At 45.2% G+C, this 19,550-nt stretch overlaps 1 protein-coding gene across 3 annotated transcripts in view; it reads right to left on the bottom strand.

The window, feature by feature from the left end:
- The window catches only part of SLC22A18 (solute carrier family 22 member 18), a 48,430-nt gene that overhangs the window by 10,862 nt on the left and 18,018 nt on the right, over positions 1-19,550 (bottom strand). For all 3 annotated transcript variants that reach the window (XM_042884622.1, XM_042884625.1, XM_042884623.1), the window contains 3 exons: positions 9,090-9,205; positions 8,493-8,588; positions 3,767-3,867 (listed from right to left, as the gene is read on the bottom strand). In XM_042884622.1, the coding sequence (XP_042740556.1) occupies positions 3,767-3,867; positions 8,493-8,588; positions 9,090-9,205 (313 nt within the window). The remainder of the gene's footprint in view (positions 1-3,766; positions 3,868-8,492; positions 8,589-9,089; positions 9,206-19,550) is intronic.

Here is a 19,550-nt window from a genome sequence, read left to right as displayed (position 1 = left end):
CTTCTGGCTATTATGCAGTTATTTTAAATGTTACGTGATTATGAAATTAATCGTTCTCTGGAAGAAAAATGAATGACATCCCACACTCCTCCTAGGCACTCAATAAGAGGGAGATTTTGTCCACACAGGCCCTGGGATCACAGCTCTGGAGGACAAAAGGCACTACATCCCTGATGGGCTCTCAGACCTCTCACTGGAGACCCTCTGGTGAACAGACAAAACTGCTTCAAACATATCACAAGCAAAGGGGATTTCTGCAGAGCAAGGCACTGCACTCCTTCTACTCCCTACCTTCCATCTTCATTTCATTATTTCCCATGAGAAATCTCCTCCTGCCCACAGCCAGCTACACGCTGTTGGGGTGCAGAGTGTGATTCACCCTCTCTGCTTTCTGCTTCTCCAGCACCATCCAACCTTACCTTCCCTGGGCTGCTCCCAGCCTGCCCCATATCCTCTGCTATCAGAAGATGCTCTTTGCCTAACTGCAAATAGGTGCAGCTGATGGTTTCTCCCAGGTAATCATTAAATAGATGCATAAGCTTGGGCCACTCAGGTCCCCCAGACCACCTTTTGGAAGTGAGATGCTCACAGATGTCCTCCGTCTGCACAGGAGACAAAGCCCTCACCTTCCAAAGGGCAACTGCTTCTGTGCTGATTCCCCTACACAACAAGGACCTTGGGATACCCATGGCGAAGTTCTTGGGTTGCCTATCTGAAGGTAGACAGGCTGACTCAGTGCGATTCCACATCTGCTCTCTAGGCTCTCTGCAGCTGGCTTGAAGGGTGAGAAACTCAAATGCTGGCGATGCGTTGGCTGCCTCTCACTACAGTAGGTTAAATGAGGCTGAGAAGTTGAAAAATTAGGTTAAGCAATTGGAGTGTAACACCCCCAGGGCAGGAGAGGAAAGCAGGAATCACTGTCCCTGGAGACGTTCAAAAAACGTGGAGATGTGACCCTTAGGGACATGGCTCAATGGGAATGGTGGGAATGGGTTGGGATTGGACTGGATGATCTTGGTGGTCTTCCCAATCTTAATGATACTATGATTCTATGAAACCTGTGCAGCTTTTGAGCCCCTTGGTGGCATGTGCTGAGAGCAGGAGGCTGTGACTATGCCCTCCTGCCCTGCAGACCAGATCTGGGTGCTGTGTTCAATGTCCACAGGGATGTTTGGTGTAAACAGGATGCAGCTCACTCTTTATTTCCCCTTTTCACTTCTCCAACAGCCACACCTATCTTTAAAGGCCCTCAGATGTGGCCCATTTCCAGCTGCAGGAGGAGGGGGGCAAATGAGAAGGGGCTCAGAGCAATCTGGAGAAAACCTCCTGCAATATTCTATAGAAGGGCAAACTGAGGAATGAGAAATCAGAGCTGAGGATCTGCTTGATGAAATGCATTGAAAAGAACATTATATTTGTTATGAATAAAGCTATAATTTAGCAAGCGAAGTGGGGAAGCCAGTCAGCAGATACTAATCACATTCACCCACCTTGTCGGGTGGAATTTGCTTGCACCCTAATCTGCATTTTTATCTCCTGCAGTATCAGTGTGCTGCACAACAGAGACAAACACACCTGAAAGGCCAACTGAGGAGCGATGGAGGCTGCAGCCCTGGGGTGGGACAGAGTCACTGCAGTACATCTCCTGCATGCACCTCCCACCAGTGTGGTCGTAGCAGAAAGCACCCCTAAAACATCAGCTCAGCCACAGCCTTTGAGGCAGGCTGTTCCAACCAGAGTCCCGATCAGAAAGTCAGGACACAAACCTATGCCTGGACTACAAACCTCAAAGCACCACCCTAAAAAAGTGAATTTTCTTTGTAACTTACAACTGCTTCACTCCTGCATTTCTGAAGTCCAGAGCCACATGCTGTTGAACAGAATGGACAGAAACTGCATGCCAAGATGAGAGTGAGCTGCCTGGCTGACAGCAGCCAATTTTTGTGCCAAACACCTGGGGCAAAGCCTTCCCAGTAAGGCAGATACTGCACCTGAGTCTGGAGGCACTGCTGGATCACATAGCGTGGCTATGGGTATGGCTGGCACTATGGGATGAAACCCAACTCCTGGAACTGTGGGAAGGGCCAAGTCCCTGGCTTGCACTGACATCTGATTACTTGCTAGGGAGAAAAGTGAAGGCGGCCTTCCAGGACCGTGTCCATTTGTAGGGCTCATTGGCGCAGCACGCCAGGTAACCTTATCTACAGCAGTTTCAACCAAACAAAGCTGGGAAACAGCAGCACGAAGACAGACAGAAATCCCAGACCCAGCGGCACCATTCTGGCTCTATCGATCAACACAAAGCTGTCCCTTCCAGGTTGCACAAGGATCATTTCACCTTTGTTGCTATAATCACCTGTGATACCCAGCTTGAAACAACAACAACATAACCATGCAGAAATCCCCAATGTGATTTTCATGCAGACATATATCGTAGGGATCAGAGAATCACTAAGGTTGGAAAAGACCTTTAAGATCATCTAGTCCAACCATCAGATTAAACTGCTACATCTACGTAAAGAGTTCTTAAAGTGCTCTCTACGTTCAGAGGGGGAAAAAGACTTCAGAGGACAACTCTAAGGCTTGAATGCATCCTAGAGATCCTGGTCTAGGAGGTGGCACATGAAGACTAATGTAGAGCAGGCCTCCATGAGACCTCATATTTGGGCCAGATGTGTGCTATGGGAAGCAGCTGCTGATCATCTCACTTGCAGCAGCAAAACTGGTTTCCTACCCAATGCAAATGACAGCAAGTGTGACGCACATGGGACTGAGGCACAGACCACCAAACATCCCCCTCCCAGAGCAGCAACAGAGAAGGTTGCTCAGATCCAGAGGTTTGACCCCACTCATGGATGCACAGCCATGCCTATTGGCTGCTCTGCTAGGGTGTGAGACCAACACAATGCCAGATCCAGATCACAAGGGACTAAAATTGCTATTTCACAGATGGGGAGATCTTCTGAATCACACAGGAACTCTGCGGCACTGCCCAGGAAAGCAAGGCATTCTAACAAGACCACCCTCCTTCAGGATATTGCTTGCCTTGCATTCCTGCCTTCCGTTATAGCCATCTGTTGCTCTTCCTGCAGAATTATTAGCCTCTTTCTCCAAATAACACAGCACCATTATTTTGGGCTGCACTATCACCATTATTTTTGGTTGTGCTATGACATAATTCAGCTAATTTTTCACTCTTGTCCATTTTGCCAATCTCCTAACTGTGTTCCATGGCCCATCCTTTTTTTTTTTTTTTTTTTTTGAAAGTACAAGCTCGCTGCACTAGTTTCCCCACAGTCCTCCACAGAAGGAACGAGTCCTTCCTCTACACTGAGGGCATCTGCAAAAATGCCAGTAAATGCACCTACCTACCTACACAAATTCACAGGTGCTACTAAGCAAATGTAAATGAGCTAACCTACAGAACTGAAAACCTTGTAATTGAGGCCTGTTAGCTTCAATGTAAGTTTTGTTGCAGGAACCAGGATGACATGCCAGTCATTGGAAATCTTGGCTCCAAAGCTTAAAGATCCACAAGAGGTGACAAGGGGAGAAGGTCTCCAAGACATTGCTCACTTTACTTGCTTTCCATTCCAAGGAACAGAATAAATTTGGAGGCACTTTAATTTTTTGAAGCTGAATTACACATAGCAGAGCTATGAGTGTATTTATGATCTGCGTGTCAATATTATGCCTGGATTTGAGAGAATATGTGTAAAAAATGTGGCAAGGTACACATCAGACAGCAGTATGGCACTTCACTTACCATCTGAAGGACACCAAAATATGACATCAGGTATCCAGACTCCACTGCTTCCAACCCAAAGAACTCAATCGAGATGATGGAAAACATAACCAGGAACAAACCTAGAGTGAGGGTTAATGAGAAATACACTTCAGTATGCCCTCAGCACGGCACTGGCCCAACCTCTGCTCCCAGCGTGAGTCAGGAGCTCTCCCTGGGTTTATAGGCACTGGATATAAATAGGAGCAGAATCCTACTCAAAGCCAGTAGAGCAATTTAGTCTTTAAATGTTCACTTTTTTATCCCCTTTACTTTCATCTTGAAATAATGTGACTATGTAGGCTGTAGGTTCAGCTGTTTATAATAAACTAGTAAATATTTTTATCACCCACGGCAGACTAAGTATTAAGGCAGCAAGAAAACATTTGTTCAGACAAGACTGTAACCATAGAATAATCTGATTGGATTCCTCCTCCCTTTTGCCTAACTTTAGCTTTTCACCATTGGGAACGCTGCCTGGGAAACAAGCCGGTGACATCAGACTAAACAAAAAGGTTTCACTGCACACCCCAGCAGCAATTTCAGCCCCACGTGAAAACTCCCATGGCTTGAGTGGTGTCAACAGAAACAATTGGGGAAGTACGGACAGGAACAGCAGGCATGAGGTGTGCTCGTCTATTAAGGCAGTTTCTGGAGGGTGCTGGGGAAAATGCCCACTCAGTCTTACCTAAAAATGCAATTGTGTGCATTTCCCACGGCACCTAATATACACAAACATAGAGATGTGTATGTGTACTCCATTATACACAAATTGCCACCAAATCAAAAACATTCATAGAATCATAAGGTTTGGAAAAGACCACTAAGATCACCTCGTCCAGCCATCTACCCATCCCCACTGTTGGGACAAAACATTGCTCACTGAAGAATGGGCTTGCGGTATGCACCTGCTGCCTCTGTCAACACATTTCAGGTGGACAGACAGCAGGAAATTGGACTGTGTGTGTCGGCATCCCAGTGCTGCTGGGAGAGGAGGAAAGAGCCAACGACCTGCAGGGGTCTGCTCCTGCCCTGCTTTGTAGGGCCCACCGAGGTGCACAGACCTGGTGAGCTGGGAGCTGCAGTCCTCTCTGTAATGACAAAAGAGCACAGGAGGAAAGGAGTGAGGACTGAGAGCAGCCTGTGGCCTGGCTAGGTGAGTCACTAGCCCGCAGAACAGGAAGGCTCTCACCCGCATTTCCTGGAAGTGTGGGGAGAGCCATCTCCAATTGCTGACTACAGTGTGTTTCATTCACCCCAAGCACAACCACATCCACCCATTGCGGGCAGAAAATGCAACCTGTTTTCCATATATGCCCCATTTGGACACAAAATGCACTTTTTCAGTGAAATTCTACAAAAGATAAAACTCACACTGAAAGCTTCAGGGGTGGGTGAGATGATGGGGAAATGGTCAGTTCTGCAGTGTCCTCAACTGACCTGCCCAAAATCTGCCTTTGGATGGAAGGATGCACACCCAAACTGATTGGCCCAACTGTCCCATGTCCAGCAGGTTTCTGGGGCTCCTTTCCTCACTCAGCTGGTGCTGGGCAAAATGAAAAGCACCTCACCCTGCTGCTTCCCATTGGTCTGGGGAAGGTGCTGGTATGCCTGATGCTTGTGAAGATTTTTGGCTCAGTCACAGCACTCTGCGGGGAGGGCCCACTGTTATCCTGTTGCTTTGAAACGCCTCCTAGCTCAAACCAGGTTAGGGTAACATGCAAACAGCAGCGTTTTCTCCTCACATCCAAAACAGACAACAGAGCTGCAGATGTTTATAAAAGACACACGTGAAGAAATGAAAGAAAAACCACACTTGGCTTTACTCACAGGGAGATCAGATCAGGGTGCATCTCCTTTCACCCAGCAGCCTCACTGCGCTACCACCCGGCAGGACTCAGCCTTCCTACATTGCTGCCTCTTCCCAGTGCCATGCTGCTTGCAGCTCTTGCAGCTAAGCTCTTTTGAAGTCCTTCACCCAGCTTAGGTTTTGATCTTTGTGCTGCAAAGGAGCTCATTTCTTTCTGCTCAGGGAGGTAGCTGTGCTCCTTCATAGGCATTGCACATTGCACTGAGGGACATGGTTTAGTGGTATGGTGATGGACTAGATGATCTTAGTGGTCTTTTCCATCCTTAATGATTCTATGTTTCAGTTTCATGGCTACCTCAGGATGCAAACATCCCTCAGATGGGAGCTACCCTATGCCCATACAAGTGCCTGGGCAAAGCAGACCCTCCTTGTCCCCTCTTCTTTCAGCGACTCACAGGATCTCAGAACTTCACCTTCCTGGGGATGCCCGCACCAGGAGCGAACCCTTCATAAAACCTTGCACCGAGCAGCAAATAATAACGGGCATGCAGCATGAGGCAGGTAAACGTTTTGTAAGATGCAGTAAAAGGGAGGAAGAGCACCAAAGAGACAGCAAGCAGCAGCTTTGGGAGGCTGTATATGGCAAAGTTTCAGTAGCAGGGTGGGGGGTGGTCTGCAGAGGTAGCCACTGTGAGAAGGGAGCAGGTTTTTTCAAGCCCATAGATTCCTACAAGAAGCTATTATCAGTATTTTCAAAGCCCTAGTGATCTCCAAGCACCAAGGGCTGTTTGACATTTCTGCCCTCATGTTTGGCTTTCAGTCTACTATCTACTGCAAGGCCATGACACTCACGTTATTGAGCAGGCAAATCAGCCATGCTGGAGACCCCTACTGCCCCTCCATTTCGTGGCAGCTCAGCTTCCAGCAGGAGCATGGAGCCACCTGTGTTTTGATGCAAACCAGGGAGGAGGTTCCCAACCCTGCAGCCCTCTTGGGAAGGCTCTTTCTGTCTCAAACATACTCATTTTGGACAACGATGAGATCTGTATGGAACAGGAGATTCTCCTCTGTGTATATCACGCACTTGTTTACAAGGTAAACAAAGAGAAGTCTGTAATTTGGCTGGTCTAATTAATTACACAGTTGCAGAAGGGAGATGAAAGGTGAATGAGACCAGTAGGAGCTCAGCCTCCAGCCATAAGTTGCAAAGGAGGAAGGGATGTCCAAATCCTCTTCTGGACGCAATCCTATGGGTCAGCGACCCGAAGAGAGTCCTGTGAACAGAAGTGCCTGGGATTGTAATCACTTCTAGGCATTCCGTTCTGCTTGTAGCAGGAATGCCTCCAGTAAACTCATTCCTGCTCATCATGAGTTACTCCCACCCATTTCAGTAGCAAGTAGCCCATGTCCTGCCATGAATCTCAGCCTTACATTCCATCCTTTTTGCCTACACGTTCCCTTGCAGTTGGGGCAGGAGATGTTTATTTTGGTCTGGTGTTCATTTTTGCTGTGCATGGGAAAAGAAGAATGTCTTCTGCAACAAAGAGGCATCTGTATTTCAGCAGCAATGACTAATCAAGGGTGCATCTCACCCATCTGTTGGAAAAAGGACAGTGCACAGGAAATTACAGTGCAGATTACAAATGGATGTGGTCTCAGTATGGTGTTTTTAAACAGGGAAGAGAATACTGCTTTAAGCTGAGAAATGAGACAGAATTGGAAAAGAAAACCCTGTTAAAACATCACTTGGCTATCTTCTTCTATGAAATGCTGCCATTTTATAAACCTTTAAAACACGGTTTTAAAGGTTTCATAAGAATCTAAGAGATGCACACTTTGGGCAAGCCACCCGTCCATAGAGGTGCCTGTTCTCTCTCTAGCGGTGGGAGCAGGACCAGCTGGCATCATTGATCTCAGCCAATGCCAAGTATGCACTAAAACAAAAGAAAAAAATCAGAAACACTTTTCTTCCTTTCATGTTATTCTACAGCTCCAGTCAGTCTTGGCAAGATGTTAGAAGAACCTGGTCATGGCCAGAAACGACATCCCCATCTCATTCAGCCACTCTCTTTAGTCAAATCTACCTTCATTTGTAAATTGAATTTACAGTTTACAAACCACAACTTGATCACAGAATCTTAGAATCATCAAGGTTGGAAACAACCTCTATGATCATCTAGGGCAACCATTCCACCTACCTACCTAACGGAGCATTGGGTCTGTGCTACACAATGGAACATGTCAAGACTGTGAATGAATCAACAGGAGCAGGGGGACGGGTGGGTTTGGGGTATGTTTGAAGCAGTGCATTATGACCACGACATGAGAAAAATCAGAAGAATATTCACAGAGAAGAACAAGCACTACCACCATCAAGCAAAGGAAGAAATAAAAGCAAGTGGCTCCCTTGTGCACAGCAGAAATTAACAACCTGTCTGACCACATCTTGTCCAGCTATAGCTTTAAATTGTTGGGGAAAAGTTAGGCTATGCATCCTTCCCTCCTCTTAAAATCATTAACTAAAATCAAGAGGGACATCAGTGTTTTTGACAGGGTACATTCAACTTGCCTCTGCTCTGAAGAGGTTCCAGCCTAAACAGAAATGACAGACAATAGAACTATCCTTTTACAGCCATGGGACGAGGCAGAGCAATTAAGTGATATGCCAAAAGTCACAAAAGCAGCCTATGACTAGTGGTCTGTTTTACATTAATTCCAGATTTTTGACTCTGTGTAGCTGAGAGCATCTGGAAGTACAAGTGTTGAGGTACGAGCCAAATCCCCACTTCTCCGTGATTACACACAGTGTGGTTTCAGTAACTTCAGACTAGCCCAGTCTCCAGTGTATGTCTTCTTATTATAAATACATCAGCAACCATGGTAAAGAGTGAGATTTACCTATGGGAAGTCCAGAAAGGACCTTGACTAAGAAGATTTCCATTACTCCCGGAAACTTCATCACGCGTAGGATTTCTCTGACGTTGAATACACTGCCTACAGAAGATAACATATCGAATAATGTTATGTATAAATAGGTTAGAGGTAGGGAACAAGAAACTCTCCCCATCATGGTGAGTACTTGTTGCTTGTAATAACAGTGTTCTACACAGCAGGCAATGACTCTCCATGTGATGCTTTCTGGGAAGGGCAAATCCTAATAGGAATGGTATGAGTGTGTAGATAACAGTGCAAGAGTTAATTCTACTGTGGGACTGAATTTGGCAGTTAAAGCTTTGAGCTCAGAAAACTGAGTTGAAACTGTGGACAGTCCATATGCAAAATGAATTAGATGACTGCATCCTCAGCATTCCTAAATCCTTCTCATCTGACTCGAACTCCTCTCCTGGGAAGTACTTTCTCACAAGCATTAAGAGGATGAGGCACTGTGAGCAAAGAGGGGCACCTTTCTGTCCATAAACACAATCCCAAACCCTTTATCAGAGCATTCCAGCTGCCCTATTCATGTGCTATTTAATAAAATAACTAAATACTTACTGTTTTCTGTCTTACGTTGTTCTGACTTCGGCTTAGCTGGAGAGGGGATCCAAACTATTGATATAACGGTATTTATGAGACTTCCCACCAGCCCCAAATACATGGGAACAAAAACGCTGCAAAAAGAAAAAAAATAATACAGGTAAGAAAGAAGTCATAATAAACAGAAGACAGATGCTCCTCCATCCTGCAAAGTCTAGAACAATTGGCTGTGTTAGATGAGGAACAACTCCCTTGAAGCTGCAATATGTAAGGCTATAAAAGATCGCACATGCAGATGAAGTACCTGTGAGGATCCATCTAATTACCCATCTAATCCCAATTTCATTCAGTATTATCTCACTGCTTGCAACTTCTCAGTGAAATCAAATGAAGTTCAGGAGTGAAGGAAGTGCTCAGGACCATCACAGATGGTGGAATACAGCCCAGCATACAAGCAGACCTGAAAACAGCAGAGATACATCACCACTTGAAAAGAAATCACTAAAAATATCAAACATGATTTACAAAACTTTCTGAGGAGGTGAGTAAGTAGCACAGGGATTGATGCGTTTTCTTTTCTCTGAAGGTGCTCCAGACCGTATCAACAACATTTCATCTGTCCATCAGAGGCCCAAACTTTTGCTCTTTGACCAACGTGGGCCACATCCTTAGATGTAGATCCAGTTAACAATTACTAACAGTAGTGTTATAATGATGAAAAAGAACAATTGCAAGTTATCTAATAAAACCCAAACACAAAGTAGGCAAAGGTCAACAGAGTCAATTAGAAGTCCTCAATTATCACCATCCTCTTAAAAGAGGAGATTAGGAAGCAACTCCTCCTGGACTTTAAAGGCTCATAGGAAGATTTTAGACTGATGGCTTTAATACCAGCAAACAGAGCTGGAACAAAGCCTAGGGCTGGAAGACTGAATCTCAGGAAACTCAAGTTGAAAACCGAAGAAAAACTATCCTTTGTGTTTTACAGCAAGAGCAACTACCCACTAAGCAAACCAGCTCATTAGCAGTAATTCCTATCATGTTGATCCTGAAAGTCAAAGGGGATTTCTTTGTAAAATGTATGCTTAAAGCCTATTTCAGGGTACAGATTTGGGGTGGAAATTCCCAGCTGAAATAGGCCAATGTCACAAAGGGGACAAGACGATATGACCATTGCACTTTGGCCCTTAGCAAAGCAATGTGTGGACAGGGAGATGCCTCCATTCACTTGGAGGTGAATGTGCCATCACCTCATCAAATGGGACACAAAAGAGACCTGCAAGATGGGAACCACTGCTTTCCATGCACCTGCTGGCAGACATCAGCCATCACGTGGCTTTTTACTGCTGCTTTCCTTGTCAGACCATGGTGTATGTTTTCCATGGAATAGCCAGCAGCTCTAATTGTAAAAGCCTCAAGTTTCCCCTGCGCTAGGAAAGGTGCAGTGTGAATAATTTCTGGAGCGTTATGGAGACAACCAAGGTTTGAGATGCAAACAACTAAGAAAAGCATCAAAGGGCAAATATATATATATGTATGTATATATACGTATTCCTGTTAGTAGCAACAAAGGTAGATAATATCTTCCTGCTAATGGACTTAGAGCAGTAATTTAGACCTGCTGCATTCTACCTGCCAAGCTGTTCCACTAATTACCCTGGACCACAAAATTAGTAATTTACTGGGTCATTATTTTTTCATTTTAATGCAGCAGATTGTCCTTTTCTGATTTAAAATTATGTACTGAACTGTTCCCAATCCACTGAAATCAACTTTTTGACCCAAGTTATCCAGATATCCAAGGAATCTGGAATTTGTAGTTTGCATTGCAACATAAAGAAACTTTGTTAACAAAAGAGGAAAAAAAAAAAAAAATAAAAGGAATCAAGAGAAGTAACTGCTCCAGCTGGATTCTTTTTTCTTTCTTCCATATTTCAAGTTTTATTCTGATGTGGAAAAAATGCATCACAAAAATTTTCATTGGGCAGAAAAAACGTTTCCTTTCCAGTCCTATTTTCTCCTGAGGTTTCCCCTATATCCCGCATGCCAACACAAACACATTCTACTCCTCAGGTCCAAGAAGAACCGCAGCAAGGGCCAGCAAACAGTGAAGGAACACCTGACAAAACCAGTATGTAATTAACGTACTTCACTGAAAGCAAAGGACCAATAATTCATTGTTAGGAAAGGGAGGGGAGAACCTCAAAATGCTGCACATTCAGAAAAACCCGGGCTTGCCTTCATAGATTCATGGAATTCCATACACTCAAACCCTGAATTCAGGGAAATTCAGCAAAACACTGAACTCAAAACCACATTTCCCAGAAAGTCTGAAGCATTCAAAACCATCTGAAGATCCCTTTTCATAACCATAGCATTCTGCAAGTGCCCACCTACTAGCATTATTAGCATTTCCTGGTGGTAACAGGGGAGATTCACACAGCTTGTCTCACATGGCAGAGACAAACTCTGGGGCTGGACGTAACGTGCCCGTGTCCTGGAAACCACCTCTCTCATTTGTTTGTTTGCTTGCTTAAGAAAGATTAAACAAAACCAGCAGTCATAAAACTGCAGTATTGATGCAGCAGGCCATTCATTACTTTTTTTTTTCTTCCTGATTTTTCTGTTAGAACACGTGAACTTGCTTCCCTTGGAAGCACCTGTTCCATGCCTTTATTAAACTTTGAAGAGCCCATTTCTTATGCAATACAAACGGTAAAATGTCAGCTTTAAATACAGAGACCTGAGCACCTCATTGCCATCAGGAATGGAGTCAGTTCTGCCTGTGCTCTTACTGGGGGTCCCAGCAGCACAGGGCAAGAGAACGGGGAAAGCAACCTCTGAGCCATCCAAGTCACAGCCTCTCTAAAGGAAGATCTGCAGCTGGGAATAGACCCTGGCTTTGCATGATTACACTTGTGTCATACTACATAGCTGTGCCACCAACCAGTGGGGTTACTGACCAAAGAAAACCCAACCAAAGCTGCAAGGCAACCGTCAAAGGGTACTTTTTACAGGCTTTAAGGTAGGGGTATAGAAATGAAAGATGAATATTGAAACAGGCTGCCCAAGGAGGTGGTGCACGCTTCTCTGTGTATGGGAAAAAACCCAACCCGCACCCATGGAACTGCTGGGAGTGGTGCTGCACCCTGAGCAGGTGGGTGGGAAGAAGGTGTTGATAGTCAGGAGGATGGAATAGACTGCATCCCGTGACAGCTCTGAGCAACAGCTTCTTTCTTTGCTTGTTTGGCTTATCAGAAAGGGACTTCCGCCAGGAAAGGAAGCGGCGGCACTACTAAGACAAATGAGGCACATAAACAAGGCTGCTGCCGTGGGACTTCTCCCCTTCCCCTTCCTGCCTCCCCCTCTGTCCCTGCACATCAGCCACAGAGCCAGCATGCATCCTGCCAAAAACAGAAGCAGATTTCCTGAACAACAGGAACAAGGAAGGCCACAGTCAGAGCTAATGCTGTTACATTAAAAGACTGATTTTTGCTGTGTTGATAGCTTGCTCTGATTTTAAGCTTTCAGAAACATGATGAAAACACAAGCAGAGGTTCCAGGAAACCAGGAGCCCATAACATAGAGCATCATTAAGGTTGGAAAAAGACCACTAAGATCATCTGGTCCAACTGCCCACATATCACCAACACTGCCCACTGATCCATGTCTCTAAGTATCACATGTGCACATTTCTTGAACATTTCCATGGATGGCGACTCCATGGCTCTCCTTGGCAGAAACATCAGTCAAATACTCTTCAATAACCAAAGCTTTTCCTCTCCCCTCCTCCCTCCCCCACCTTTTGCCATTTTCCTAAAACTGTTAAGACAGTGTGGCATTAAAAGCACTTCCATGGAGGTAGCAACCCAAGAGAGGAGAACTGGAGGTGCCCCTAGACACCATGCAAAGCCCAGAAAAGAAAGCAGCACTTGTATTTCAAAGCCTGTGTTGTAGCCCGTGACTGTTGATGACAGAATGACAGGTAGGATTTCCCATCTGGAAACTCCATCCCTAACGTTGGTGGGAAAGCAGAATTAATGACAAAACCATGAATAATAAAAACACGGTAAAGAGATTAAACCCAGCAAAAATATTAGTGTTTGAAGTTGGCTAAAAGATGGTTGAATTTGCTCCCCTCTGTCACTCAACCAACCTTTGCATTTACTGTCAAGTACTGTAAAACAGCACCTATTGTGGGATACTCATTTAAGCAGGGGGATTGGGCTTGGTGATACGTGGAGGTCCCTTTCAACCCCTACAGTTCTGTGATTATGCTTTTTATTGCACAGGGCATCCCTCAGCCCGATTTCAGTATCTCCAAAAATAAAGGACAAGGAAAATCAGCAGGACAAACATGTGCCTTTTCCACAGATGGCACCTTCACCCCAAGTGCTGCATGCCCCTGATATCACAACAGGTCACACAAGAAGCATCAGAAAAACCTGATGGACATTATACCCAATGCAGATCTTGGAAAGCAGGTCCTGGCCAAACAAATGTGGATGTATACACATTAATGTGGGCATATATGTGTGAACACCTACAGAGCAGGTGTGCAGTAGTTCTTGGTGGAAGTACCTCTGGTCGTAACAAAACCTGAGGCTTGCTGCTGGCCAGGAGGCTGCACTGGGGCTGTGTGTGCAGTGAGATAGCATCAGCCACATTCTGATTAGCATTCCAGCCACAGAGCCCTGCTCTGCATGCAAAGCACGGGAGAAAATGTGCGTGTGTAATTGCACAATTAAATGTTGCATCAATACAGCAATTCTTTCAAGTAGGAAGCTGTTCCCGATGCTTCCCTGAGGATTAAAGGATCAATGTGTATTTCTGAAGTGAATGGGATTGTGTTTGTTTTCTTTCTCTTTTTCTTAATAAAGTCAAAGTTGAACATGGAGAGAGTGCAGATTGCTTTTTAGTGACTCACTCCTACTTCAAAACAATGCTGTATAAAGCATGCATTCATAGCTAGCCCAGATTCCTTAAGGAGCTCTGAAAGGACTCTCAAAATATTTCTTTGATTGCAGTCCGGCCACACTCTCCACTCATCCACTCACACCCTAAGAGAGGGGCAGCCAGGGGGAACAGCTGGTTGTTTGGAAGGAAAAGAAAGGCAAAAAACTGAGATGAAAAAACCCCCCAGGTGAAACCCTGATGCCAAACCATCCATTAAGCAGCACTGTGTCCCCAAGCTGGGCTTGGTCTAGATGATCTTAGTGGTCTTGTCCAAGCTTAGCGATCCTATGATTCTAAGAAAATGAGCAGTGGCCAGTCCTCTGTTCCAGGACCAAAAGAGACTAAAAATCAAGCACAAAATTTCACTTGCACCCTATGATTCCTCTAGAGACAGCATAAAACCAGTCAATACCTGCCTTCACCCACACGTTCATTGCCCTGATACAACAGGACACCATGCCCAGGATGCCCTTTTGTTGCCTCATGTGCTTTTAGCTGACCAGCACAAGATGGCTGCTGCTCTACGGCAAGGAAGAGGCTCTTCTGTGCTGCAGTGGGTTTGACCTGGTCATGGGAAGGCCAAGAAGGGAGTGAAGTTTCACATGCACACCCTAAGCACAGTCCCTCAAGGGTGCAAATGCGTCATCCATAGACAAGTACTCACTCAACTGTTTAATTCTGATCTGGAAAATCTGAGGGGCAGGAAAGGGAAAAGGATGAAGGGGAACACGGGCATGATGCACCACTGATTTCCACCAGAACTGGGGCAGGGAGGGACACTGAAAGTTAGCACAGCAGCAGGGCAAAGAGCTGTGAGCAGCAACAGGAAAGGAATGTTGGGGCTATCTTGTATTAGGGACACCAGGTGTGGGATGGGGACACAACCTCACAGCTGTCTCTAGGGCCAGCAGAGCTACTTGGGGTTTAATGTCCCTTATGGGACACTCTGAAGAGCTGGGCAGGATGCTAATTTCTTGGCAGCTGGAGCACACTGCTGGTGCCAGCACTCTTCTAGGGAACTTGGCTAATTACCGGAAGAAGCATATCGGTTACGCATGAAAAAGGAGTGGGTGGATTTGCATACTTGGTCCATAATCCACCATTAAATTCAAGTGTCATTAATGTTTGTGTGTGCTCTTTTCTGATAAAATAACCTTCTTCAGAATACTCACTTGGCTTACTCAAAGCTTGCACTTGTTTGTGTCATTGCTGCTTTTCCCTGTTGCACAGTCCCATCGGCATCTCTGTGCACCAAACACCTGCACATTTACATTCATTTATAAAAAATGGAGGAAAGAACATTCACTCCCCAGAAAATCATAGCCAGCTGGCTGACTAAGGCACTGCTTCTTCCGTGGCCTCATCCTTATGTCTACAAATGGAGGAGTCCAGACAAGGACCGAGGATGAGTTCACTGATTGATCAAGGGCTTGCAACACCTGGCTTCACTCCCAGCAGTTCTAATCCTGGATGAGCTGGGGCAGGCCAAGATAGGGATCAGAAAGTAGGTGTAAATGGTCAGTTCTCGAAACAGGCACATCCCACCGGCGCGGCCGGGACTTGTGTTGCTCGATCTATCTGCAAACCATCTGGAACAGCAATGAGGTAAGGAAGCTTGCTGAGGACATGCAGCTTAGAGAGTACTGGGAGAAAGAGCAGACACGGGGAACTGCACAGGGTGCTCACAGCACTGAAAGGCTGGGCAATAAAATGGCACTCAAAAGTCAGAGCAGAGTAAATATCACGTGATGCACATGGGGAAAACAAGTCTTAAATTCAGGAATGAAGTGATGGTTTCTGAATGCCTAATACCACTCAGGACTGAGACCTTTGGACGAGCACAGGCAATTTGACAAAGGCATCACTAAGTGCTCAGCTAATATAGCACTTAGGGAGTACTATGAAAGAAATTGAACCAGAGAAGCAAACATCATTATACTGTATCAAAACCCTGGTTCACCAGCACTGTAAGAGCTGTACTACAGTGTAGCACAGTAGTACAGTGCACTACTACACTGTAGAGCACATGCAACATTTGCCCTCTCTTCTCCAAAACCTACCTGACAGGCAGTGTAGGCTCTGATGACAATCGCCTGGATTCCCTCCAGTCACCAGTGATAACTAAGAAGATTGAGAGTCTTCATCTCTCACAATACATAGAAGGCCAGCAGAGGTTGTTGCTACCAATGCTGTAGAAGGAAAGGGTTGAAACAGGCTCAAGGAGAGACTGGACAATTCTGTGGAAGAACAATCCACTGAAGATTACTAAAGAGTCACGAACCACGTTCATTCATGTCAGGAAATTCCCTAAGCTGAAAACAGTTGGAGGCTGGAAAAGTAATCGGTGAAGCATCATGCAAGTTTTTCCCACTGTTCTTCCCCCGGCATCTTACTGTGATTTTTATTGGAGAAAATGTACTGGGTCACACTGATACATGAGTGCAATTTCCTCCTCTCAGTAGGAATCAAAACCATATCTTCCAACATCTCACAAACCAGACACCCTCATCTTTGCTCATTCCCTAAGAAAAGAAAAAACAACCAACAGCTTTTATTCTACAATTTCTGAGTATTCCAGAGAACAAGATTAACCATAGCTCTCATGTTGCGCTTGGGACACTCAGGCAGGAAAGGGTAATTCTACATTTCAGGCCACGGAAAGTTCATGCATTTTATCAAGTGACTGTCGAATATAACACAAAGACTTAAACCCCCATCTCTCAAGCACAGACTTTTTCCCAGACCTTTCCTTGCCAATATGCAGGCCTGGTTTTTCATTTCCAGGAATATCTTTTAGACACCTATATGTGGATATACAGCTGGTCTCCTGATGCTAAAAAAAGGTATAGCAGCAGAGCTTGGGTAGAAACACCAGACTGAGGGCACTCCAAGGGGAAACAATAGGACAGGAACCACTCTGCAAGTGGTAATGTTTCCACTATCTTTAAACTACATAGCTGGCTCCTGGTTAAACTTTGAAGTAAAAGGTATACATGCAGTACAAAAACGTTTACACCTGTGATCTTGGGCAACTCTATTTCTTGCACAGATAAAGTGAAGTCCTCCTTTACTCAATACCTGAAGAATTCTTGGATACCCAAGCCATACAAATTACATTCCTTCTCTCCCAACTTCTTCATGATTGGAGACTGTACTCTAATGGGTGGTAAAGCAATACTTATTCTAATGAAACAACAATTCTATGAACTACCCTTCCAAACTCAGAGAGTAGAGAATTATTAAAACACTCGGTTTGGGTGTGTTGCTGGGTAAAGACTCCCACATACAGACTGGTTAGAAGGTAAGCAGCACTTGCTAGACAACCCGGTGACTCATCACTGAACGCATCGTTAATCATATGTTACAGCATGTCTGACTTCATAGAATACCGTAGGTGGTGAAATGATCTGTGAATGAATTCAAGGTCTTGCTAGCTTTTATGAGGTTACATCGCTTCAGACTCCAAAAGCCTCAGCTGGGCAGGAAGCTGCTGAGGGATTGCTATAGCAACCCGGGCCATGCTCCCAGCATGCCAGGTCCCTGCTGTCGGTGGTGGCTTTGGAGAACGTTTAGGCTTGGTCCTGGCTGGAGCTGCTGCTTCTCACTCATCGTGTGGCACTCACACAGGGTTGGCTTGGGCAGAGCTGGGTTTTGCTGCCTGAGGATGAAGGGAGGAAGCCAGGTAGTTCCTACGAGGGGAAGGAGTACAACTTGACTGTATATAAAGCAAGACGAAAGCCCTGCAAGCCAGGCATGTCACCTTAACCAGCACTTGGTCTATTCCCAGTATGACATTCATGCAAAGGACTTTTTCAAGCTATGTAATCCCTGGCAAAATGAGGCACTTCTTTACCTTGCGGAAACAAACTGCACACACATCAGCCTACCAGTGTTACAGCACAGACTGTTCCTGCCCTGCAACAAGGAGCTGCAGCCAACACCTTCCACCTCCAGGTGCAAAAAGTCTTGCTGTGCTACATCAAGGGCTCCAGCACCTTTTGTCTTTTAAGACCTTGTAATGAGATCAAAATAAGACACATTAGGACCAAGTTTGTATGGGTAAAGATATCGGACACTAATACCCAAACTGACAAATTAAACACTTCACACATCGGGTGGAAACGTTTCTAGCACCCTGCTCCAAGCTCTCTGGTTGCACAACAGGCCCCTGGAAAACAATCCTTTTTCCAGCAAAGACAGACCCTTAAGGGATGTGGTGGTTTGATTCCATGAACAGTTTGACCTCAGAGGCATCTGCTTCAGATGAGTGACTCACTCCATTTCAAGAAACCGAAGGGTGAAACTAGTAATTAAGGGTGCAGCTTACTTGCTTGGGCAGGCTTTGTATGCTCAAATTGTGAGTGGTCTCACTGTTACTATATTTAATGAACTCTCCCAATTAAGTATTTTGTTCCCTTCATCCCATAATGATGATGGTTTCTGCATGTTAAATGTAAGCCACCAGGAAGCTGCTCTTTGTTGTACATTTGCAAGTTTACTTTGGCCTCCTTCACAGCTGGTAGGACAAACACCAGTTGTGGAACCGCTAAGAAACTTGGCATGGAAGGATCTGTTTCTGAAAACTTGTTTGGCATAAGAGAAAATAATTGATTTGGGCTAAAAGTACATTAAATATTAGCTGAACTTTCTTGTGATTTTTGGAGGAATGAATTGAAAACAGATGTAAAGTACTTCATGTCAGTCAAATGTCAAATGTAATCACAAGGTCTTCTATCCCTCTCTGGATTTCAGCTTTGCCACAGCCCTGAACAAGAACATCCTTCATCTGCAGCCTTGTTGCAGCTGTTGCATTTTGAGCTCACACACCTCAGCCCTTGGTTGGAAGCATTCCCCTTGAGGAGAAGAGCCTTGTTCATTCTCTGCACCACATTTAATCTTGGCCCCACTACTTAGACCACCTACAGGGATGCCAATTAGCATCAGCTGCATTATGCTGAACTTTTATTTACAGCAGCACTTGCTGGGAACCACATCTTAGGCAGCCTCATGGGCAGCCTCTCACCTAGCAGCATGCTTACAGCAGGACCCTGCACAGCTCACCACCAAATGGCAGCAACTGCATGCTGGTAGACTTTTCATGGAAAATTGCTGGCTGAGTGTGTTTAATTGCAAATTAGCAGCTGGAAACTAGGAGGGTGAGAAGCCAGCAGTCTGCAGAGGAGTTTGGAAACCTCCAATGAAACATTCAATGAGCAAAGCAATGGCACGCTTGGTTTTGCTGTATCCAGAAGACTTCGAGGTAGAGCCAGAGGCCACACACTTCTTTGTTAGGACGTCTAAGAGAACACCTGCTTTTTACAAGGGTAGGTGTTACAAGCACCTGAAGCACATGGGACTGTGCTGGTCAGAGGCTTCTAGTGGCAATTAATTAAGACTGGCTCGTGGTATCTTGGAGCTATTCAGGAGCTGGCTGCTTTCAATGCACCAAGCAGCTCTGCATACAGCAGTTGTTGCGGAACTTATTTACTTTTTGTAAGATACTAATGTTTTTCTCTTTGTTTC

The sequence above is a fragment of the Lagopus leucura genome, unplaced genomic scaffold, assembly GCF_019238085.1.
Source record: "Lagopus leucura isolate 7727_CA_CO unplaced genomic scaffold, USGS_WTPT01 Super-Scaffold_100044, whole genome shotgun sequence".
In the NCBI taxonomy this organism is placed as follows: Eukaryota; Metazoa; Chordata; class Aves; order Galliformes; family Phasianidae; genus Lagopus; species Lagopus leucura.
Note: the sequence above shows the minus strand (reverse complement) of the source record. Positions and strands in the feature narration are given on the sequence as shown.